Raw genomic sequence first — 25,701 nt, forward strand, 5'->3', positions numbered from 1 at the left:
TTTAGGCCTTATCAAGGAAGATTGATTTATACAACTTTGGAGGCAAAAGGTACAAAAACAAACCTCTTTTAATAAGGCAAAAGGTTTAAGTAAGGGTAAGGATAGATAAAGGGTATAGAATAAATCCCCAATCTCAACAGAGTCTAAACTTTCCCACTCTTCTCTGATTCTCATGAATCTGCTTCTTGCTTGGGTTTCCCCAAAGCCTCCTTATTCTCCCTAGACTACCACTAATCTGTGGGATGGTTTCTAAATATTCTGTTCTAAAATTATCCAGATCTATCTATATATGTATATATATATGCCTCCTTGTATTTCTTCAGATAGCTGTTCCAACTGCCAGTTCACTTCCGGCCTAGTGAAGCTGGATTAGGCTTCTTGGCCTTGCTAGGCCCCAAACCTAGGCCCACTCTGCAGCACTCAGAGTGAAAACCCAGTTTTCTTCCTCCTTCATTGTTGCTATTGTTCTTCAGCTAATTCCAAAACCTCCAAACTTTCTCTGTTTTCCCAACTGTCACTCTGAAAATTCAGGTTACCCTAAAGAGCCAAAGTTTTCCAGCACCTCCTAAGTCAGGCACACTCAGGAGTGTGTCCCAAGTACAGCTAGTCACCATCACTTTCTACCTCAGGATTCCCTACCAGGAATTCTCCTCAAGGTTCCAAACTGGGCTTAAGACCCCCTGGCAGCTTCTCTCATTCTGTCCTTACTCACTAAACCCTTTAATTAAAATCCCAAATCTATTATATTCCTAATATTACCTATGCAACTCTGGGTCAGTTACTTAACTTCACTGTGCCTCAGTTCTCTTCTATAAAGTGGAGTTAATGATCTCTAAAATACAATATTACCTATTGTTTTATCAATCAATATTATATTACCATTTTACCCTTAGGAAGAATGTGGAAAGAAAGAACATGGGTAGAAAAATAGCAGGAAACAAAATCATATTGACATTTAATATGAAAAATATTAAAAATGTTAAAAAGGAAATAAAATCCTCCCAGTTCTAAATCTATATACATATATTCCAAGAATCTTTGGATTTTCATGTCTATTCTATCTTAGTTTAAACAACTACCTCTGTTAAGAACTTTTCTCCATCAAATCAAACCAAAATTTGCTACCTAACAAGGATGACTCAGTTTTACCATCTGGGGTCTAATAGAATTGATTTAATATATTTTTTCCATGTATCAAACCTACAAATCCTTAACATTAGCTATTAAGACCCTAATTTCTTCTCCAGGCTATGTATTCCCAGTTGCATAACCAAACATTTTATATAAAAGACACAAAAATGTCAGCATTATCGTACTATTTTTCCTCTTAAATACTATCTAGCTTAGCAATTGCCTTCAATAACTGTGGTGCCCTGAACTTACACTGGGGGACAAGACATATTTGAATTGTGAAATATGTAGCTATAGTCTCTATCTTCAACATAATAAATCATAATAACCAAGAATTCTGATTGACCTTCTTGCTCTTTAATCTATAAAGATGAAATTTCTTCCCATGTTTTTTAATCTTTAGAGGAAGAGAAATAACCCCCTCAATTATATATCAGAGCTTTCTTTTGGTATATTATGTATTATTCACAAAACCAGTTTTAAGGTTTTAAAACATGTAAGCAAAAGTTTTATATGTGGCTTTGCTTTTTATATAAGTGAAAAATAAAGAAATCTTTTTTAAAGGAACTGGTAATGTGAAAATGTGTTTAAACATCAGTAATTTAATAGGAAATTGATTGCCAGACACAAAAGTAGGCTGCTCTGGGTGCAAACAAGAACCCAAACAAACAAACAACAAAATTAATAATTGGCCTGCTCTATAAAAAGAGATATTTGTCTTGTCAGGAGGCTAAATTTGTCAGGGATAACTCAGAGAAGCAAATTTTAGGAAATACAATCCCTTTTGAATGAAATAAAATGAGAATGTTTTCTCCAAAGCATTTGAAATTTCATTTTTCAATTCAAAGAATTATTTGCTTTGATTATTTTTATCTGCTGTCCCTGCAAAAGGAATCAAGAGCACATTTAGGTGAAATGTTGGGTAAAAAGGGATGAGATATCACATTTACAGTAATCTGTCAGCTCAGTTGCATTTGATGGATTTTCTATCACAGTCAATCTGTGTTCCCTTGCTCTATTCCTGGCTGGAGCCAAGTGCTAAACAATGACACTATATATCTTTCTGCACAATTTGCCAATTTTGGTTACTCTGGAACATTGGTGCTTCTGAATTGTCCATGTGAATCACCACTGTCATAAGAAAAGCAGGACCAAAGGAATGATTTATTCAGTAAAACAACAGGTTTTTCTAGAACAATGTTGTACTCAAAGAAATAGTCAAAGGATTTAATTTGTTGATTCTGCAAATGCAAGTATTAAAGTTTTAGTAATTATTACTCATTAATCCATTTAAAAACATATTCTGATGATCAAGAAAATATTTCCATATAAACTGATGTTTCCAAGCTTAGATCAACCTACTATCACATCTATCATCTACTTTTATGAAATACACACCTTTTCCTCACATTCCTTTTTCTATTTTAATTTATTTCTTCTTTTTTTTTCACTCTGTGTGAATAAATATGATTTAAGAATGTTGCCATTTGCCTTACATTACATTTCAGCATCTCATTGAATTAAATGTGTTTATTTTCCACTAAGGAATAGGGAAATGATCCCTGAAATACTTTCAATGATCTTTGAAATATTGTAAATAATAGGAGGCATGCTTTGTAAGATAATAGAAAATTAAATATCTCAACTTTCACAAGACATATAGTGGTGTTTTCCAAATATAGGTCAGATTGACTTTGATTGCTGGTAGAATTTTTTAGACTAAATTATTAAATGGATGATTTGTGCACATTTAGAAAATTAAGCAATGATCACTTAGAGTTAATCTGATGTTATCAAGAAAAAACACCGTAAACTAGTGATGGTGAAACTTTTAGAGGGCAGATAATGAGGCATGTCCTCAGCTGCACATGAAGAGGGAGAGGTAGCAGTCTGGCCCTGTGTCCCTCTTGCCTTCCTAATAACAAACTCTGGCAAACTCTGTTCTGAGTGATGGCATGTATGTCCACAAAGAGGGCTCTGAGTGCTCCCACTGTCATATGTGCCATAGGTTCACCATCACAGTCCTAGACTAATCTCAGGTGCTTTATGTAGGGTTGTGGAGAGAAGTTAGCAGATGGGTAATGTACATGGGGGAAATTCTGAGATATATAAAACCTTAATTTCATTAAAGCATTTGGCAAAAAACTCCAATGCTTTTCTTAGGGACTAAATAAAGAGATTTGCTTATGTAATGGCATATGTAGGTGGATTTGGAAATGGTTTAATTAACAGAGTCAAAGAGAAGTCATTAATGAATCATTGTCAAATTGGTGGGAGGCTTTGGGCTTTTGAAAATTTTATTAATTATTTTGAAAAGGGAAAAATGGCAATTTATTAGCTTTGCCTATAATACAGATTTGAAAGAGAATGGATGGCAAAGCCACATTCCAAAATATTGTAGAAGGCTAGCACATTAGGTTGGATCTAATAAGATGAAAATTAACAGAAATCACTTTAAAGTCCTACATTTAGATCCAAAAAATTGAGTAGGCAACAATGAATTTGATAAGGTTTTAGGAGAAGATAACTATCTTATGAGTCAATGTTGAGACATGATACCAACTCCCCAAAAAGAATGTGCTAATAGTGAAGAGAAGGTATGCTTTCTGAATATGGAAAGTGATCATTAGTTTGAAGTTATCATTAAAGCACATCTATAATGTTAGGAATACTTCTGGAGATTATATTTTAAGAATTCTTTGACAAGTATAAATATGTAAGAGAAAAATGTCTAGGATGGTGAAGGTACTGCTGACCATGTAATATATTAATTGATTGAAAGGACGGTGGTATTTAGTTCTGACTTAGGCAGCTAGCATTTATTAAGTACCTGTTTTATGCCAGGAACTCTGTCAAGCACTAAGGATAGAAAGAAAGAAAAAAAAAACCTTCTAAAACTATCCATGCTGTCAATCTATTTTGTCAAGGTGTTTGCACTCTAAAGAAGTAACATGAAAACAACTTTACAAAGTGACTTTTTAAACAACAAAAAAGTGATATAGATGTGATAAATGTGAAGACACTAAGGTTAAAAAGTCTAGGAATGACTTTTTGCAGTAAGTAAGGCTTTAACCAAGACTTGAAGGAAGCCAGGGTAGTCTAGAGGCATTAATGAGGAGGAAGAATATTTCAGGTGTGGAAAAATGAAAATGCTCACAGGCAATGAAGATAATGGTAGATGTGGGGGAGGGGGTCATGTGTAAGGTGGAGTAAGGAGAACAGTGTAACTAGATCAAAAAATTTAAGAACACTAAGGTATAAGAAGCTGGGAAAGCCAGTAAGAAACTATATTATGAATTATTTTAAAACCGAACAGATGATTTTATATTTGTCTTTGATGGTTCTAGGGAGCCACTAGAGTTTATTGAATAAGAGTGTGATTTGATTAGACCTGCATTTTAGGAAGATAAATTATGGTGGCTGAGTGGAGTATAAGTTGAAGTGTGAAGAGACGAAGCCAGGGGAAGACTTTTAAAGGAGATCATAATTACCTTCAAGTATTCAAAGCACCATGTAGGAAAGAATGATTAGACTTGTTCTTATGGGCATCAATAGGAATAACCAGGAACAATGAATGAAGTTATAGATATGCAATTTAGGTTTAATAAAAAGACAATAACCAGCTTAATAATCAGTGTTCTCCAAAAGTGGAATAATGGACTATCTTAAGAGACAGATACCCTGTCAATATCAGTCTTTAATGAGGAATAGATGACCACTTATTGGATGTTCTACTAGTTCTCCTTTAGTAATCTAATTATCTGAATAGGACAGGCAGATGTAGATAGATAGCACTTTCAACTCTGAATAATCACATGCCCTGTTACATTGAGTACTATATATTTTCTAGCATCTTAGCTCTTGTCCCTTTGTCAGTATTTCTGATGACTGATTTGGACAATCTATTTGCTATTCCTTCTTGACTTAATTGAATAACTAGATGGTGATTTTCCTAAATGTTAAAAATTTGTTTTATTTAGTAATGTATTGAATTTGAAAAACATTTTTGTACATGAGGGATTATGACATATTTATTGATTTTCTTAAAATATATGAGCTTGACATCTGTTTTATTTAAAAGAACATTTATTTTGTTATGCTGTGCTGTTAGAAGTCATAACCATAAAATTATCCTCCACTAAAAATGCAGTGTTAGACTTAGTAAGAAATGAGAGTCTTTCACTAAAGTATTACCCTGATGTCTTGACTTGACTTGACATGAAGGTGCCTGGATTCAGAAAGGCCAAGCTGATGGAACATGACCCTGACAGTGATTGCAGGCTGGGCAAGTGAGGCATGTTGCTATACTTTCAGATACCCCAAGAGCTGTGTTTAGTTAGTGAGGCATATAATCAGAAGGATGGCTTTGGGGTGATGAAATATTTAGTCATTGTAATAAATGAAGAATCAAATATAAATGTAGCAGAGATAATACCTTCATGAATTGGTTTATTAGTCTTTTGAATTATTAGTGAAGTAATAAGTAGTTAGAATAACAAAATATATGACTTCATAGTATTAACTTATAGTTATATAGTGTTCATCAATCAAACAAATTATATGGATGTGTGATATTTCAAAAATCTAGTCAAAATATTACATAAATATATGGTTATTTTACAATTATTTAATTATATATATATTTATATATAACTATATTTTGACAAACAAATGGTTATATATAAGAATCATATGATGGTCTAAATATATAAACATACTATTTTAATTAACATGTGTAATTTATGTATGAATATATAATTGACATAAGAATTAATTATATTCCGGATACATTTGCAAATGTCTAATGGAAAAGTGAAAACAAAATATAGAGTCCTGCATGAATTTCCCAAAGCTGTGTCTTCTGGTTATTTTAAAGTTTATAGTGATAGTGAGTTGTTATAGAGTTTTTAAACTTTATACAATATAAAAGAAAGGCAGAGGAACAAAGAATTATTATAAAATCCTGCAGAGGGCAGCTGGGTAGCTCAGTGAATTGAGAGCCAGGCCTAGAGATGGGAGGTCCTAGGTTCAAATCTGGCCTCAGACACTTTTCAGCTGTGTGACCCTGGGCAAGTCACTTGACCCCCATTGTCTAACCCTTATTACTCTTCTGCTTTGGAATCACTGTATTGACTCCAAGACATAAGGTAAGAGTTTAAAAGAAAAAAAAAACCTGCAGAAGCAGTTTCTGGAATACTAAAGCTCAGAATAAGTAGAGATTAGCAAGGGAATATGAAGCCAACAAAATGGACTTTATTGTTTTTCAGAGTGATAATGGGGGGAAAGAAGAATCGAAGAAGAACCTATGCTAAGAGTCAGTAGAATGATGATAACTGACAAAAGAGAAAAGGCAGAACTATCCATTTCTTAGTTTGATTCAGTTTACTCTGCAAAGGAGAAAGATCTTTGCCCTAGAAGTGACAGGATAAAAATGATTAGTAGAAAATTTGTTGCAGAGATAAGTAAATAGATAATAAGAGAGCACCTAGCTGCTTTTTCTCAATTCTAGTCATTTGGCCTTACTGAACTATATTTCAGGTCCTGAGAGAGCTGGCTTTGACTGAGCCATTGTTAATAATGGAAACATGGCAGACAAGAGTACTATACCACAAGACTGGAGGACAAATATTGTCCTGATTTTCAAACATGTGAAGTCTGCAAAATCTCAGTGAGTTTGCCTCTGTTTCCTAGGAGACTTCTAGAACAGAATTTCTAAAACATGGCTGATAACTATGTTGAAAGGGGATTAGGCACAAAAAGTCAGCATAGTTTCATCAAAAACAAGTCATATGTGCTAATATTTCCATTTATTTCTTCTTTTTGACAGAATTTATAAACTAGTAGATGAAGGAAATGCCATAGATATTCTTTATCTTGGATCTCATGATATTCTTCTGGAGAAGATAGAGATATGTGGAAGAGATGGAAATAACATTGAATGAATTTAGAACTGACTGGATGGCCAGATTCTTAAGTAGCGTTAGCGATTGAAAGTTAATACAAAAAAGTGGTCTCCAGTGGAGTACCATAGGGGTCTGTCCTATTTATTTAACATTTGTATCAATGTCTTGAATAAAGCAGAGAGAGAATGCTCATAGAACTTGCAAATGACTCAGAGCTGGGAAAGAGCCAACACAATGGTTAACAGAGTCAGGACTCTAAAAACATCCAGTCAGGCTAGAATATTGAACTTAATATGATAAAATGAAATCCATTAAGGATTTCAAAATATAGAGTTCTGCACAAAATTCTCAAAGTTATAACTTAGAGTTATTATAAACTTTGTGATGATATTAATTTGTCCTTTTAGAGTTGTTAACATGTAAAATCTTGTACTTGGGTACACAATAGCAACTTTAACAGCATAAAAATGATTATGTGACATGTTGTGGAAGAGACTGGGTGATTTTAATTATTTGTATGCTCAGTATGTCAGCATGTGATATGGTAGCTAAAAATGCCAGTGCAATCATAGGTTCTACTAAATGGGAAAGAGCTTCTAGGAATTGAAGGAAGTGTCATAATCCCAATGTTCTCTGCCTTTCTCAGACTTCATTTAGAATATGCTCCCTTTTGACCCTGTATTTTGATGTTGAAAACTATAGAGTTTACAGAGAAGGGTAAACAGGATGGCGAAGAATCTCAAGTCCATGTGTTATGAAACCTGATTAAAGGAACCAGGAATTCCTAACTTAGAGAAGAAAACACCATTATGATAACTGTCTTCAAGAATTTGGATGAATGATTCATCTTTGAATCAGACAATAAGGCTTTATGCTATTTAGGGAGCAGTGGCAGAGCAGATGATCGTACATCTTCCATATCATCTCCATTAATAAAACCACATTGGTTTTTGATGTTGAATCATTTGGCAGTGCTTATGTCTTAGGAGACAAGCTTTTTCCTTCTCTGCATCTTTAGTAGTTGTAACTAATGAGAAGACAGGGCATACAGAACTTATAGAGGATATCTGATAATATCTCTACAAGGGTGTTTTCCTGGACACAGAGTCCAGAAATAGGACTAGTATTCTTGAGGGTTGGAGGTAATAGAAGGGCTGCTCCTGTTCATGCAACTTGGATTTACATGACAATCAATGGCAGTTTGCTACTTCTCCACAAGAGTATTCCCCCAGTTATTGGCAGGAGTGGCTGACCGAGAAGTAGGACTAATGGTCAAAGACAGTTTCTGAGTTGTCTACAGAAGAATTTGAGGGTATGTAGTGAGTATGAGTTAACTTACTTGGTGCAAGTAACATCCTGTGTTTCTCAGGATACATGCTTCTTCCTTGAGACTAGCTTGTTAATCGCGTCATCAGTTGTAGTTGTTATTGGTGGGAATGCTAGGGCTCACAGGATTTGCTTCCTTTAATGATGACACTTAAAGAACCAAATCTAGAAGCACACCAGTGGTACAGGGACTACAAATTTTCCTGGGCTATATATAGGCTTGAGGAAGGATTATATTTGTGCTCTTCAGCTTCAGAAGCCAAGAACACGTGGGTCCAATTTGTCAAGAGACCAGATTATGTTTGATGTCAAGAAAAGCTTCAACACTTAAGAGATGCTCAAAGAATGGACTTCATTGGGAGAGGACCTCAAACTTGGGTTGCATAACTATTTGACAGCTTTGTAAAAGTGGGAATTCTTTTGTTATATGTCCTAGACTATATGTCTACTGAGGACTCTTTCACTCTCATATTTGGTAATTCTGTCATTAAAACCATAAAAATTTCCTTTGGATCTCATTACAAAGTCTCATTTTGCTAAAAGTTAGAGAAGAAATATTATATCATATCCTCCATGTTTAGAAACTCTCTCTTGACAGTAGCAGTCTGTAATTCTCTTTAGGTTTTTTAGGGATCAATGCTCCATAATTCCCTATTAAAGAATGTGTTTAATTTGAGACTTATCTAAATGCCCTCTATTGGGATGAGATAATTCCAAAGTACTATTTTTTTCTACATGATTGGTATTCATATTCTGATAATGGGAAATAAAAAACACATGAAAAGTATGTTAGAATATTTTATAGTCATCAATTGATAACATTTGTCATTTAGACTTTTAAGTTCAATTAAATTATTATGTGGCAAAATTGTCATTTTAAAAACTTTTAAGCTTATAATTACGTTAGTTTTGTTTTTGTAAGTGTGGGTTGGGGTATTAGCCTTCTCATTGCCTGTTATTTCTTCACCTTTTCCTAAGTATCACGGAGATGTTAATCTTCTTTTTCCTTCTTTATTCTTCTTCTTACATCCAGTTTCGTCTCTAATTCATCCTTTATGTAGTTAATAAAATAATCTAATGATAATAAAGATTTGACCTCTTTTACCTAAGAATCTTCAGTGGCTACATATTGCTTTTAGGACAAAATTCAAACTCCATGATATGAAATTCAAAATTTTCTCCAGTCTCTTTCGATCTAACTACCCAGATTTATTTTATATTTTTCTTCTTCACACATTGCACAATTAAACCAGGCTATATGCTTTCCCCAAGCCCAGGATTTCAATTTATGCCTCAATGTTTTTTAATAAGATGTCCCAAATACCTCATATACTTTACCTTCTTGCCTATGCCTCTTAGAATCCTATTATGTTCAAGGTCCAATGTAGGTGTCATCTCTTCTGAGAAATCTTTCTTGATTCCCTTCTTTGTTAGTCTTCTTTTTCTCCAATGATCTTGTAATAAATATTGTATCTTTCCTTTAGGTTTTAGATTCCCTAAGGATATGAATTTTTAAAAAATTTTCCCCTGCTATCCTCAACACATCACAGAATAGCTAAACACATAGTGGATAACTAATAAATATTCTTTGAATCATTAAACGTGTGTAGTCACATCTAAAGTTGCTTTTTGTTAATTCATTCAATTATGTCAACTCTTTATGGCTCCAAAGACCATAATGTACCAATACTAATATTTGTTCTCTTGGCAAGGTTACTGGAGTGCTTTGTAATTTTCTTCTTCAGTGGATGAAGACAAAGAGAGGCTAAATGACTTGTCCAAGGTTACATAGCTAGTAAAATTCTGAGACTGGATTTAAACTCAACTCTTCCTGATAGTGTTCTATCCACTTAGCCATCTAGCTACCTCTCTAAAGTAGCTGCTTATAAAAAAAAAATTCGAGGGTAGTAAGGATTCAGAACCAGCCATAGGATCAACATGCTTCTCTTTTCTGTGACTTTTGAAATCTACTTTATTTTCCAGCTAATGTTACATGTAAAATTATTCTGAAAAATGTCCTCCTTTGCCCTCACTAACTCTAAAAAAAAACAATGTTGCTTACTCTTTACCAATTTATTACTGTTTCTTCAACTTTACTCCACAATTCTTCAGCGTTGGTCAAAGTAAGTCTTTCACCATAACCTCTCACTTCCATTTTCTGAAATATAAAATTGATAGCAAGTCAGGGCAATCATTTCTCAGTTGTTTTTTGCTTTTTTGTGTAATGAGTATTCCAGAAGAAGTTTGGGGAGTTAAGAGTCTCTGATGAATACAAAATCTTGCTTTCGTGCCAGTTTTATCATCTATACCAGGAATTTTCAGCTTTCATCTTCCATTTCCTCTTGAAATAATCAAACAAGAAAGTCATTCACACATAATTCTACTTTAAAAAGGTATTTTAATCCATTTAAACAATTGGTAAAGTATCTTCTATAAATCAGAAGGTACTTTTAATCATTTAAATATTTTAGAATAGCCCAGATGAGACTAATCTAGGCTCATTATTTACTTTGGAAGGAGTACTACTTTCCACTTACAGTTGGACAAATTATTCATGTGGTTATTTTTCTTTGGAATAACTTTGTTCTCACAAATTCAGGTTTTTTGTCAGCTTTTTCAATTACTTATGCAGATGTTCATGTGTATATTTATATTGATTTTCTTCCTGTTCACCAAGAATCCTCTTAGATTTTGTTTGTTTGTTCACTTAAGTACTTTCTTATTCAGAATTATGGAACATAGCCTAGTATATTGCCATGTGGTCAAGTCACCAACTCTACAGACAACCAACCAAATAAGATAGGTTGTGAGGTGATTTAAGATCAAATAGCTGTGTAAAAGGCAACCTGATATTCATTTTACAATCACCTTGGGACACACACAAGGAATCCATTTCTGCCATATTTCTTCCTAGCAACTTAAAACTTTTCTACCCTTTACTGAAGAAAGAATGTCAAAGATCAATATCCCAAGTGTCTAATGCTGATGTTCAATTGCAAACTGCTTAACTTGAAGCTAACCTATATTATAAAAGTAGGACTCACTATATTTGTCATCCACATATGGCCTAATCAGTTTGGGATTTCTATCGAACAGTGAAGATATCAGCCCTTTCATTCTTGCCTATCCTGTTCAACTTTTATTCACACCTTCCTAATAATTTGCCACAGGGAATTGCCCAAACCAATTTTAGATTTAGATTCATTGTGGTCTATCCTTATATAATATGAAAGTAAAACATAGTCATGGAGATGAATTAATCATGAGGATGTACTAGTAGATGGAATAGTTCTACATAAAGATAGTTGGGACTTAGTCTACTAGCATTCAGTCTAACATTTTAACATTAAGTCCCATAAAGCTTTTAATTCCCTGCAGAGGGCTCACAAAGGAAAAGATCAGGATCCGCTAAAGGGTTGAAATGCACCTGAAAGTCTTAATCTTTGAATTTACAGATGCTTGGAAATAGTAGATTATAGTAGAATAAGTACTTGGGTTCTAGGTGATACTGGCAGTTTATCTTCTCTGTGCCTTAGTTTTCTTATATGCAAAAAATTATCTTTAAAAATCTAGCTCTGAGTTCTATGATCCTATATAAGATTGTTTCTTGCTTTTTTGTAGACCTTAGAACAAATGCATGTCAATATAAAGAAATAGATTAAACATTAAAAATGTTCAATGATGAAACTTTTTTAGAGGTGTATGCACTGTAGTTTTTATACTTTGGGTATATATTTACAAAACTAGCATCAATACTAGAAAATTTATAATTTCAAAATGGTTTATCCTTGAATAATTAAAAATACTTATTTTTGTTAAGGATGTTATCAAATGAAAGTTAACACACATTCTTCTCTATAACTTGAATTATTTGGCTGAATATCAAAAATATATTTTCCAAATTGATTGATTATTTTAGCTTAAACTTCACTTAAAACTTCACTATGTTAAAAATATTAATGATGGTAAATAACTCATTATTGGTCTAGAGCAGCATTGGCCAACCTTTTGGAACTCACATGTCCAACTGCACCTTTAACCTCCTTGTGAGTCCCCTGCATTACCCCAGAGAGAAGAGGGAGTTAGTGTTTGCATTAGACTGATGGGCAGAGGTGTAGGGATATGTTTCAAGGAATGGAGACATTTTCCTAAAAGTTATTATGCTAGATTAGATATTGCCCTTGGTAATGTTTTCTTGCATTTGTTATGCACCACTCACATTCTTGTCTCATTAAGCCTACTTTCCTCTGTATCCGTTCTCTTCCCCCCTTCTATTGCTTAAAACACAGAGAGACTTAAAATTAATGTGAATTATTTAAAGTGATGTTTTTGGAGAGTTTCAGGTTTGTATGGTGTGGAAGTCAGTCAACAAACTTTAAGTAGCATTATGCTAAAATATGGAGATACAAATACAAGTTGAAAAAAAGACACCTGCTTTCCTAAAAATCTTATATTATAATGGAGGAAGGCAGTATATATATATAACAGGAGCTGTAAAGGAGTAGGAGGCTCCCAACAGGGTTATACATTTTGGAATTGATTTCTTTTATATCTTACTTTAAGATGAATTCTTTAAAAAGAAAAGGTCATATTAATTGCACTATGTTGTATGATGATATTTGAGGAATTGTGATATAATTGTAGGTCAGTTTCAGAGTCTTATATATATATATATATATATATATATATATTTGTGGGGGAGGTTTTGCCTAGTTTTAGAATTCTTTCATCTCTCTGAAATTTTCCATATCTTAGAGGCATAACTTGTGTGATTTCTTTTAATAGCATTTGAAAAATTATGTGTGGTCTTCATCCTTGCTTAGTTTTCACAGCATCAAATCAAAATATTATGAATTTTTCTGTGATTCAGTATAGCAACCTTATCTTCTTTGGTTTCCAAACCTAAGGTCACTTTGAAGAAAATATCAGTGAAAAGGTAGGTATCCAACCATTACCCAATTGGTTTGGAGATTACAGGCTTTCTTGAAAGTAATTGGTGAAGAGGAGTGACTTTGATCCTTTAAAAATTACTGAACGTAGCAAACATCATCGAATGATTTTATGAAGAACTGAAATAATGCCTAATAGCCACTTTTCTTCTATAATTCATGTAACTAAATTTATTCTCCAGTTAAGCATTACTGTAGAACTAGCATAAGAAAATAAAGATCCTAGATGACATTATAAATAGTGAAATATGTACAAGGTCATTCTTTCCTCACATTCATTGTACTATTTTGGCTTATTATGCAAGCTGAAACATTTCAGATTGAGTAAAATTATTAAATAGTACATTCCATTCCTATACCCTCTATGTATGATAGAGGGAATGGGAGAAAGATGCCCCTGAGTATATTCTGCCAACATAAATCAAAGTTGGCATGGTAAAAATGATACATTTATATACTTCAAACACCTTTTAAAAGAGTGTTTTGCTTCCATCCTTGTGAACATCACAGAGGAAAGATGCTACATTAAAATACTATAGAATGGTGATGAGGATGTTATGGTACACTCAGCTGATTTTTAATCTTGCTTCCCACCTCCTTGAAACTAATCAAGTTATGGAGTTCTCATTGACTTCAGAGGGAACTATGCAGATCATCTCTTTGAAGGCTGTATATGTGTGTGAGAGAGAAAATAACCTAGCCTTTATAGGGCATGCACTATAAAGCACTGGTATGAGCTGAAGATTGTGGGAGTGTGAGCTGTTATTCAGTAAATCATGCAAATATTACAAATGTGCTTATGAGTGATGGATGCTGAATACTTTCCTATAATATATACATGCATAATTAAATTTTGTAGATGAAATATCATCTCCAACCTTATTAATTTAATGTATTTTAGAAAACACTTGGTCATCTATCCTTGGTTGCTATTGATTGGGCTCATATGTAAATGTGATCTGTGAGCATATAATTTAGGATTATTTAGATGCACTGGTATGATATAAATATTTGTTTTGCCTGTTTTGAAAAAGGATGAAAGATTAAGTGAAAATAAATAGGTTAATATTTGGTGAAGTTTGTTATTTTTCTTTAAGCCAATCACCTATGGAATTCTCTGTCATTAAAAATTGCAATTTGCACAGGTGTCTTATGTGATACTGTATTTGGTTTGCTAATGAAAGTAATTCTGAGTTGTTTAGACTACTAACCTTGGAGGGATGAAGATAGCATTTTACCAATATTTCTAAAGCAGCTTCACAATGAAATTTTCTAAAGAATATCTATAATTTTATTGCATGTATTTCATTTTTTCCTTTTCCTATTTTTTATTTTTTTAGGCAATTTAGAATATTTTTCCTTGGTTACAAGAATCATATTCTATCCCTCCCTCCTCTACCCCCATCCTTTGCTCCAACCTTTAATTCTAACCTTGTGAGTGTCTACCCAACTCAAGTGTGTTTCTTGCAGACAACATATGGTAAGACTTTGATTTCTAATCCACTCTCCTATTTGTTTTTGTTTTATGAGTGAGTTCTTCCCATTCCCATTCAAAGTTATGATTGCCACTTGTGTTTTCCCCAGCGTTTTGATATCCTCTCCTAGTTCTGTCCTTTCTTCTTTTGCTATACCCTTTTAAACCAGTGGTTTGCTTTTAGTCAGTCCACCTAATCTCTGCCTTTAATAAACTTTCCTTTCTGCCTCCTCCCTATTTGTTCCCTTCTTATTTTATCATGGTCTGTTAAATTCCCTCCCCCATCTCTTTCCCTCCCATTTTGTACTCCCTGTGCCCCTACCCCTTTAGTTTTCTCTTCTTACATTCCCTGAAGGGTAAGACAGAATTCAATACCCCAATGGATCTAGATGCACTTTGCTCTCAGAATTGATTTCACTGTGAGTAAGGTTTAAGTATTACCTATTAGCACTCTCTTCCTCTCCTTCTTATAAGAGCACCCTTCACCTCCCATTCCCATGTGTATCTTTGTGTGATAAAGATTATCTTATTTATTTTATTTCTTCAAGTATCTTTTGGTGCCATCTTCAATTCCCCCACCCTTTTCCTTTTTTTTGCATATTATCTTATAGCGTTAATTACCCCAATCTCTTCCTGTGAATGATTCCTTTAATTAATATAATAGGGAATATAATTTTTGAGAGCAACAAATAACATTTCCCCCATGTATTAATATAAATAATTTGATCTTATTGAAGCCCTTAAAGAAAAAAGTTTGAATAAAAAACCATTTTCCCCTTTTCCTTTCTCTTTCTTATTTACCCTTTCATGTTTCTCTTGATCTTTGTGTTTGGATAGCAAACTTTCCACTTAGTTCTGGTCTTTTCTTTACAAATACTTGGAAATCTTCTCTTTTGTTGAATGCCCAAACCTTCCCTTGGAAGTATATAGTCAGTTTTGTTGAATGCATGATCCTTGGTTGAAGACTCAATTCTCTTTCCTTTCTGAACACCATATTCCAAGCCTTGCAATCCTTTAGTGAGGAAGCTGCCAGATCTTGTGTAATCCTGATTTGTGCTCCTTGATATCTGAATTGTCTCTTTTTGCCTTTTTGTAAAATTTTCTCTTTAGCGTGGAAGCTCTTGAATTTGGCAATTGCATTCTTGGGAATTGTCTTTTGGGTATTTAGTGTAGAGGGTAATCTATGAACTCTTTCAATGTCTATTTTGTCCCCTTTTTCAAGAATATTAGAGCAGTTTTCTTGGATAATTTCTTGTAGTACGATGTCAAGATTTCTATTTATTTCTGGGTTTTCAGGTAGACCAACAATTCTCAAATTGTCTCTTTGTGCTCCATTTTCCTGATCCATCATCTTGTCAGTGAGATATTTTATTGTTTTTTTTTTCTATTTTGTCATTCTTTTGACTTTGTTTTATTAAATTTTGCTGTTTTCCAAAATCATTGGCTTCCAATTGTCTAATTCTGGTCTTTAAGGACTGGTTTTCCTTTTTGGTTTGGTCTATCCTGCTTGTTGTGGCTTCTAGCTATTTCTCCAATTAGGAGTTCTTGTCCTTTAAACTGTTATTTTCTTTTTTTAACTATTTCCCACTTTTTTTTGCCAGAAGGCTTCCATCTTTTTGATAAACTCCAATTTAAGTTCTTTAAGAGTTTGTGGACAATTTCCATTTTGGGGAAGGTTTTGGTGCAATTATTTGTATTTCCCCTTCTATTTCCTCTGTAGCCTGAGTTTTTCCTCTGTAAAAATTATCCAGGGTCAACACTTTATTCTTGTTTTTCTTGGTGTTGGGAATTTGTTGTTCCTGGGCAATCTTTGCCATTACTGTGGTGAATTTTTCTTTCCCTTTCCAGTGAGAAATCTGAGTGAGATGGGTGGGCTCTCTGTGTATGGGGCTAAGGAGCAAGGATTGTGGCTGCAGCCAGCTCTGGAGTCCCTGCAGCTTCTGCTATTTGCTGCCCCTCTCTGTTCTATCTCCATGCTGGCACCCACAGTCTGCACTTCTCAGCCTGCTGGGGCCTCAGGTTTAGCTGCTCCCAGGGGTAGGTCTTTGGGGGTTTTGGTCAGCTGCCAAGGACTCAGAGGTGCCCCTCACTCACTCCAGAGGTCCCTTTCACTCACTGATTCTAGTGCACACTGCCTCTGACTCTGGATCCATAGATGGGGTGGGGGAGGGTGGATCAGCTCACATTTTGGTGGAAGCTTTTTCACTCCCTTATGGGGTCGAAATGCCCATATCCCATATATCTTCAATGCTGTGCCCTACTGTAGAGTCCCTTCATTCATATGGATTTGTTATTGTTTTTTTTTAATTTTTGAGGTAGTTTGTGTAGGTAGGTGATGAGGAGAGGAAGAGTCCTGCTTCTAGACTGCTGCCATTTTTACCCAGAAGTATCCCTCTATTATATGTATTTTAAAGAAATGTTTAAAAGTAAACTTCTACCTTGTAGTTGGCATTAGAGTAGTAAGAATACATTCTAAAAAGTTATTTAGAATTATTTTTCCCTTTTTTGGTATGTGACCTGTAGAGCAAAATTAGGGATTCATAAAAAAGATTCTGAGGGTATGTCAAATGATAGAACTTTTAGACATTTCATTACTTCATTAAGATGTGATTTCATATGTGGATACATATCTGCTGTACTGCACAGTAAACTGTTCCTGATCTATGCCAGTACTGATTGTTGAGAGCTCATTACAACTAACCAGCTCTGGCAACTTGTCATGCCATCTTCTTCCCATGTTCACAATTCATACACCTGCCAACCCTTTCCCACCTTAATTGCTTCCAGAAAATGCATGCCTTTTCTTACTGATTTTCTTTGGCTCTACTCCTAATTGCTTTGATTTGACACTTTCCATACCACCATTCTCCTCTTCTTATGGGTTGTTCCCTGATTGAAATATATGCATCTTGAACCAAGAATTATTTCAATTTTGAGTTTAAATATTCACAATTTGAAAAAGGTAAAATAATTATTTACTGTATGGTTTTTATTCATCCACTCTTTCATTTATTAATTTATAATATTAAAGAACTGCCATCCCTAGGCAGGATAAAAATCACCTAGTGTTCTAACTACTACTGATGACCTTATCTTCACCTAGGCTAGAGTTAGTGGGACAAACATGTGATATCTTATTGGATCTGTTAAAAGTATATATAATTTGGATAGTGGGAAGGAAAGTAATGCAGAGGGAAAAACATATAAATATTGAATTTATTTAACATAGAAGGGATGAAGGAAAGGGAAATAGGAAAGGGTGAAATCTGAATTATTTTATTCACTAATAAACAATATCTGACTTACACTAGACTAAAACTTAAGTTATCTAAAGCCAAGACCAACAGGGGATCAGTATCTCACAAAGAGTCCTTGGTGAGTCAGAAACAATAATGCCATGTGTAATGTCCACAAATGGTCTCTTCCAAGTAGATATTCCACTCTTGGTCACTGTCCATCAGAAGAGTGAAGAATGGCTCCACACCATAGCCAGTAGATATTAAAAAGACCAGTATCTTGATGAATGGATTTCAAGATGATTCACACATACACCTCTGTCCTTTCTCTCTCAGCTCCAGAGTGACAGTTAATCAACTGCCTCTAGGAATTCTGACCCAACTAGGCTCAGGAAGATTCTGATCTCGAGCCCCTGTCCATCATTCCTTGCAACCTCTATTTTCCATTTTATAGATCCAGCCTCAATTCATCTTGGTAGAATCAGTAGATTGCTTTCTCTGTTCTCTTATAGCTTTTGAGGTCTCATAATTAGTCTATACACTATCCTGAGACATTAGAATATGGATTTAGTGAAGGTAACAATTTGGAGAATTTAAAGACTGGTCCAGTCATTCAGCTACTGCCTCCATATGTTCTTGCAGTACTGTGGAAATCAATTGAGCCTAATGAATTGGAATTAATTGAAGCTAGCTAGGATTTATTTTAAAATTGGATTATAAATTGGGTTTAACTTTTATGTTTCATGCTCTTCATTCTTCTTTAGAGAAAAGGGGATATTTGTTTTACATCATGAATTCCTGGTTGAGGAAAACTCCCTCTTACTAATGCCAGTCGTCACCTTCTTTGCAACATATTCTCTCAGAAAATTTCCTAGAGTATTAAGGAGTTGTGACTTGCCCAGGACCCCTCCACTATTTTGTGTAATAGTCTGGACATGAACCCAGATATCCCTGGCTCTGAGGTAGGCTCACCATATGCTATACTATGGCTATACTGCCTATCTCTGCAGAGGGTAGACATTCATTACCCTAAATCAATCAAATCTCTGTCACTTTCTTTAAAGACATGTTTACTCTCTCAAGTAAAATTTACTGATATTCTATTGTCGTAGTAAAGAAAACTCAAGTTTATGAGAGTTTATGAAACATGCATAAAAGAAATATATATTCTTGTTAGTAGGTTCAGTTATACTACATTTCATTGGAAGTGGTGATGGGAGGAACATTTTAATATCAAGGAGTTCAGTCTTCTGCCTGGGGCTTCATAATTCCTTGAGAATATTTTCAACTTTGTCTATGCACATATATATTCATTCTTAAATCATCAATAGTGAGTAATAACCATTGAATTGGATACTTTTTTCACAGTCATAGGATCAAAAATTTAGAATTAGAATAGAACTGAGAGGCTATCTCACTGAATTCAATAATTTTACAGATAAGGAAAGAAGGCCATACACATACCTCAGTGGCATAATAAATTCGATATAAATCCAGAACTTCTAATTAGAGCCACTTCTCTTTCCATTATACCATGGTGTATTCCAAATATATCCCCACCAAAGGGAATGTATACCTTCCAATTACCCAAGTAATGCCACTGCACTGCTCTGCAATGAGTAACTGACCAACATATATTTTGCTATTGGAGTCACAAGCAGAATCTGGGACTTTCTGCCATTTGTAAATGATCATTATTTAAAATAACTTTTAACAATACTGAATGAAAAATATTTTGGAAAACTTTTTAGACCTAATGCTCATCTTAATATATAGATTTTGTATTTAAGGGATTTTTTTAAAGTAGTATTTTTGGGGTATTTGGAGTATTCCAAATACATATCACTTCTGGAAGTAGTTTATTATCTTAGATTTTTCTTTCTATTTCATTAGACTATTTAGATTAATTGGCCTACTAGATTCACATAGTTTCTTCCAAAATAGCCTGGCCTTTGGCCATGCATTTGGCACAAAGATACAGAAATAAAGAATCTCATTGTGCTTATTTTTTAACTATAAATGAACTTAGATACTAAGTATCTTTCTCCTGGAAGGCAAGCAATCTGATATTAATTATATACGTGAAGTCAGAAAGAATATACTAACCATGTTGCAAGAGAAACAATAAATATAATGAAGTTTTTTTTTTATTATTATGGTTCAACCTTCATTTAGAGCTCATCAAGTTCTTTCTCTGGAGAGAGCGTTTTTCAACATGGGCCCTTTTGCATTCTCTTGGATTTTTGTCTCAGTCTGAGTAACCATGTTCTTCACAGTTGTTCATACTTAAAATATTGCTCTTACTGTGAACAATGTTCTACTTGCTTCACTTTATATCAGTTCATATTAGTCTCAGTTTTTTCTTCTTAAATTGTTCTGCTAATCATTTCTTAGAGCATGATATTAATCATAATCACCTGCCACAATGTGTTTAGTCATTTCCAACTTGATGAATATCTCCTTGATTTTCAATTCTTTGACACTATAAAATGAGTGCTTATGATTGTATTTGTAAGAATACATTCTATTCTTTTTTTCTTTGATCTCTTTGAGTTTCAGACCTAGTAGTGGTATTTCTGAGTCAAAGATTATGCACAATTTTAGAGCCTTTTGGACATACTTCCAAATTGCTCTCCAGAATGGTTAGATCAGCTTACAACTCAGTCTATCAGTATATAAGTTGCCTGGTTTTTCTACATGCCTCCCAGTATTTGTCATTTTCCTTTTTCTGTCATGTTATTCAGTCTTATAGGCATAAGATTGTATCATATCTTGATTTGCTTTAATTCTATTTAATTTAATTAAAGTAATAGTGATTTCTCTAATCAGTAGGAATTTAGACTATTTTATGTGACTATTGATAACTTTGATTTCTTCTTCTGAAAACTATCTTTTCATATATCTGACCATCTTTCAACTAAAAAATGTCTCTTATTCTTTATATCGTTCATTCAGTTCCCTAGATACTTGAAAAAGAGGTCTTAATCTGAGTAACATGCTTTAATTTCCTTCCAGTTTCATGTTATATTTCTAATTGTGGATGCATTAGTTTTGTTTGTGAAAACCCTTTTAATTTTATGTAACCGAAGTATTGTGATCCTCTATATCTCTTGTTTGATCATAAACTATTTTCTTTTCCATAAATGTGACAGGTATAGTTTCCATGATTTTCTAATTATGATTTAAGCTTTTGTATCTAAATTGTTTATCCATTTTGACTTATCTTGGTTTATGGTGTGAAATACTGGTCTATGCCTAGTTTCTTCTAAATTACTTTTCATTTTTCCCAGAAATTTTATAAGATATAGATACCTCACATATAAGGTATGTGTATATATATATATCTATATCTATATCTATACATATATATCTGTAGCATAAGATATAAAATACAGCAGAAGCTTAGATCTCTGAGTTTATTAAACTCTAGACTATGGTTAGTTACTATTATGTATTGTGCACCTAATCTATTCTAATGATCAACCATTCTATTTCTTAGCCAGTAGCAGATTGTTTCAATTTTGACTTTTTTAATATAGTTTGAAATCTGAAATTGCTAGACATCTTCCAATACATTAAAAAAAACCTTGATATTCTTGACCTTTTGTTCTTCCAGATTTTGTTATTAATTTTTCCTAGCTCTCTAAAATAATTCTTTAATAGTTTTATTGATATCGTATTGCATAAGTAAATTAGGTAGAATTGGTATTTTTATTATTATTATGTAGGCTTGGTCTGCCCATGAGTAACTAGTATTTCTTCAATTGTTTAAATATCTATATGTCAAAAAGTGTTTTGTAATTCTGTTTATATAGATTCTGGGTTTGTCTTGGCAGCTAGACACCCAAGTATTTCATATTGTCTAACATTATTTTAAATGGGATATCTCTTTCTATCTCTTGCTGCTAGATCTTGTTGGTAGTATAGAGACATGCTAATACTTCATGTGGCTTTATTTGATAACCTGAAAATTTGTTGAATTTGGTCATTGTTTTAACTTGCATGGTGGTTGATTCTCTAGAGTTCTATAAGTATACTATGATGTCTTCTGCAAAGAGAGGGAGTTTTGTTTCCTCATTGACTATCCTAATTCCTTAAATTTCTTTTTAATTTCTTATTGCTATAACTAGCATTTCTAGTACAATATTATGTAACAGTGGTAATGAAGAACATCTTTGCTTCGCTTCTGATCTTATTGGGAAGGCTTCAGATGTATCCCTGTTAAAGATAATACTTACTCTTAGTTTAACATAGACACTAGTCATTTTTAAGAAGGGCTCCATTGATTCCTATGTCTTGCTAGTGTATTTACTAAGAATTGGTGTTGTATTTTGTCAAAGATTTTCTGTATTGATAAAATCACATGATTTTTATTAGTTTTGTTATTGATATGTTCAATTATGTTAATAATTTTTCTAATATTGAGCCAGTTCTGTATTCATAGTTTAAATCACACCTAGTAATAGTAGATCATTATGATACATTACTATAATCTCCTTCCTAGTACTTTGTCACATATAATATAATACATATATAATATATAATATATATATAATATAGTATAATACACTTATAATTCTCAACAGTTACCTGCAAGATTATAGAAAGGGAAAAGTATTTTAGACATAAGCCCAGTGTTAGTAAAATCATATTCCTTGATTTTAGGTGATTGAAGTATGATGAAGTATGAAGTATGAAGTATGAATATTGAAGTATGGCAATATACTAGGCTATATTCCATAATTCTGAATAAGAAATTTTTATTTTTTTGCAAATGCAAATTGAAGAATATTTATATTGCTTCATGAAGAGCTAGGTGCATATAGCTAAAGGAACTGTGCTATATGTCCAGTTTTAAAAAATGAATGCTAGGAACTGAATGACTCAAGGAGCAGATAATTTTTTTGTTGTTGTTTGAACTCCACCTGGAAACTCATTGTTATTTTGATTTTTTGTGAAAGTTTTGGAAGGTTGATTATATAAACATAGTCACAAAAATGTTCCTTTTTAATGAATATACAACTTAGATTATCTTTATATAGAAAAATTCCAAGGTATGTATAAGTAAAAACCTTTTATTTCCATCTGAAGGAGTGCATAGAAGTCAAAATGGTGAAAATAAAATAGCACCAGAATCTATTCCTTTTTCCCCTTCATTCTCTCAGTTCGTAAAGTAGGAAGAGTGAAGGTGAGAAATGTAAGAGACTTGGCTTTTTTCATATATATTTTTATTATTACAATGACTTGTTCTTTCTCATAGTAAATTGCCTTGGGGATATTTCCAACTGTAATAACCAGGGAGTTTATGTAGTTTTGGCATTTAATTTTAATGTATATATAAATTATAAATGTGCTGTTAATAATAGCTATCATTTCTATAGTACTTTAAAAATTTACAAAATGCTTTAGATATATTATCTCATTTGATATTCCCCCAAACCCAATGATGTGGGAGCAATTTTATAGATAAGGAACCTGAGAGTGAAAGATGTTAAGCGGCCAGGATTAAGTGCCCAGGATAAGTAAACATGTGAAACTGGAATTGAATTTGGATAAATCTGTCTCCAGGTTCACATGCCCCACCTATCTACTACCACTTAGCTTCATATTATATGAAATGATATGTTTATAATATTGATTTGGAATATTAAATTTCTCTGAGAACTTAGGGCAGGAATCAAGGAATTGTCTAATTATGAAATCTTGCTATAAGTGTACTCACCTTTATTTGCTTCTGACCATTTTTATGGTTTCTTTTTTCATTATAGGTCTTGGACTCTGGATATTTGTGTTTTTATTTTTAAACATTTTTAAGGGAGGTTGTTTTTTTCTTTTTTATTTTGTTCCCCTCCCTTAAAGTAGAGCCATCTACTTCTTGGAGTACAGAAGAAGGAATAGAAGGACACTTATTTCATTTCACTTTTGAAGCACTCATTGCTGAGCAACCTTCAAGTCACGGTACACAGCCATGTGGTCATCACAGCTGCTATTCTTCATGACGCTCTTTGCACCAATTGTTCATGGTAAGGCCATAATGGAGATATTTATGAGATGGATATCTTCTGCTCACTTAGTCATGTAAGATTCTCTTTTCCGAGTCAGCGGACTAGGATTCAGCAGAATGACATCTACTATACATTAATTCTAGGTAGGCTTGAATCAGGGCCAAGTATTTCTATTCTTAAATTGCAAACACAATATGATTTCAAAATATATTTTCTGAAATGTACATTGAAATATATGTTCCCATAATATAGGTATAGTTATATTCATCTTGTGAATATATGTATACTATTCATTCAGAAGTATACTTCTGGGGGAAAAAAACAACATGTGCTATATTGATTGCATTATTTGAGGCAATTTAAAACATGATTGATTATTTTTACATTTATCTTGCATAAGATCACAGTTTTACATTTTATTATATTTACTTCAGTGATTTGTGTTAGTTAATATTCAATGATCTTTCCACTAAGGCAAATTATATCCTTTTAATAACTTGTCTGATGGTCTTTCATAGTTGCTATGGTCCAAAAAAATCCTTGTGGGAAACCAGAGATAGCTGTCTAGGTTAGTTTGATGATGACAGACATTGCTTATCCTAAATTGGAAGTCTTTTTTAGTTGGGAGGATCTGAGAGTGTTCAAGCTTAACAAACATAGCCACTGAGGACTATGAGTTACCTCTACAATAGAACGAGGCATATGTTTATAGCTTTATTGATGGTGTTATTTAAAAAATCATCCCCAGCCTTATGATTGAAAAATCAAATTAATCTATATCATTCTGAAAATATTATTTTGTATATTATCACATAGAAAAAATAACATCTGTAATACACTCATACACACAAAAATCTATAACTGTTTTGTTTAGAAAGAATAAGCAGTTTCCATTTCTTGTGAAAAAGAATGAGTAAATTGAACTCAATGTAAAAACACTGCCTATAGTCTCTTGAGCAGTTTTCTCAATTTCTTTGGACTCAGCATCCTTTTTTATTAGAGAATTTTGCTAAAAAGAGGTAATTTAAAGAGGGTCTCTCTTAATAAGAAAACAGTTAGCTGAGACCAAATTTCACTTAGAAAATTATATATGATTTTTCTAATGAATGTTCTGAAGATGAAAGATATTTTACTATAAAATTCTAGAGATAACATTTCCTAAATTAATAGTGTTTTGCATTAGAGTGAAATTGGGATGACATGGTGAATTCCACAGGTTATTATACATCTAATTTTAGTTATGTATAGAGGAAGACAGTTATATTTTCCATTTGTTCAAAAGAACCCTGGAGAATAATCATTTGGTGAAAAAAATTATTTGTCCATTCAGCTCACCTTTATTTTAATTGTTTATTAAAGTCCCACTTTAACAAGATGGTACCTTTAAAAAGTGTTTCCCATTTTCAAAAATCTATTCTGTAATGATGTCATCATCATAGAAATTATAAATACTAGTACTATCTCCAGTCACTTCTGGTTAGCCTATTTCATCCTACTACTCTAGTAGTCATTCAGAATTGGCTTTTCTTCCAAAAGGTATCTCATACATATTGTATCCATTCTTTTCAAGATGCCTTTAAAGATATAACAACTTAAGTATTTTTATGACTTTCTGGTCACTAATTTATGGCAGGGCATAAAATAGGAAAATGTATACTTTCCAAAGTTGTTAGCTAC

The 25,701-nt window shown here is 33.2% G+C and overlaps 1 protein-coding gene across 12 annotated transcripts in view; it reads left to right on the plus strand.

Moving 5' to 3' along the window:
* The window catches only part of ADGRL3 (adhesion G protein-coupled receptor L3), a 982,472-nt gene that overhangs the window by 309,258 nt on the left and 647,513 nt on the right, over positions 1 to 25,701 (plus strand). For all 12 annotated transcript variants that reach the window (XM_056802666.1, XM_056802677.1, XM_056802672.1 and 9 more), the window contains exon 3: positions 23,788 to 24,042. In XM_056802666.1, the coding sequence (XP_056658644.1) occupies positions 23,988 to 24,042 (55 nt within the window). In that variant the 5' untranslated portion in view covers positions 23,788 to 23,987. The remainder of the gene's footprint in view (positions 1 to 23,787; positions 24,043 to 25,701) is intronic.

Source organism: Monodelphis domestica, chromosome 6, assembly GCF_027887165.1.
Source record: "Monodelphis domestica isolate mMonDom1 chromosome 6, mMonDom1.pri, whole genome shotgun sequence".
In the NCBI taxonomy this organism is placed as follows: domain Eukaryota; kingdom Metazoa; phylum Chordata; class Mammalia; order Didelphimorphia; family Didelphidae; genus Monodelphis; species Monodelphis domestica.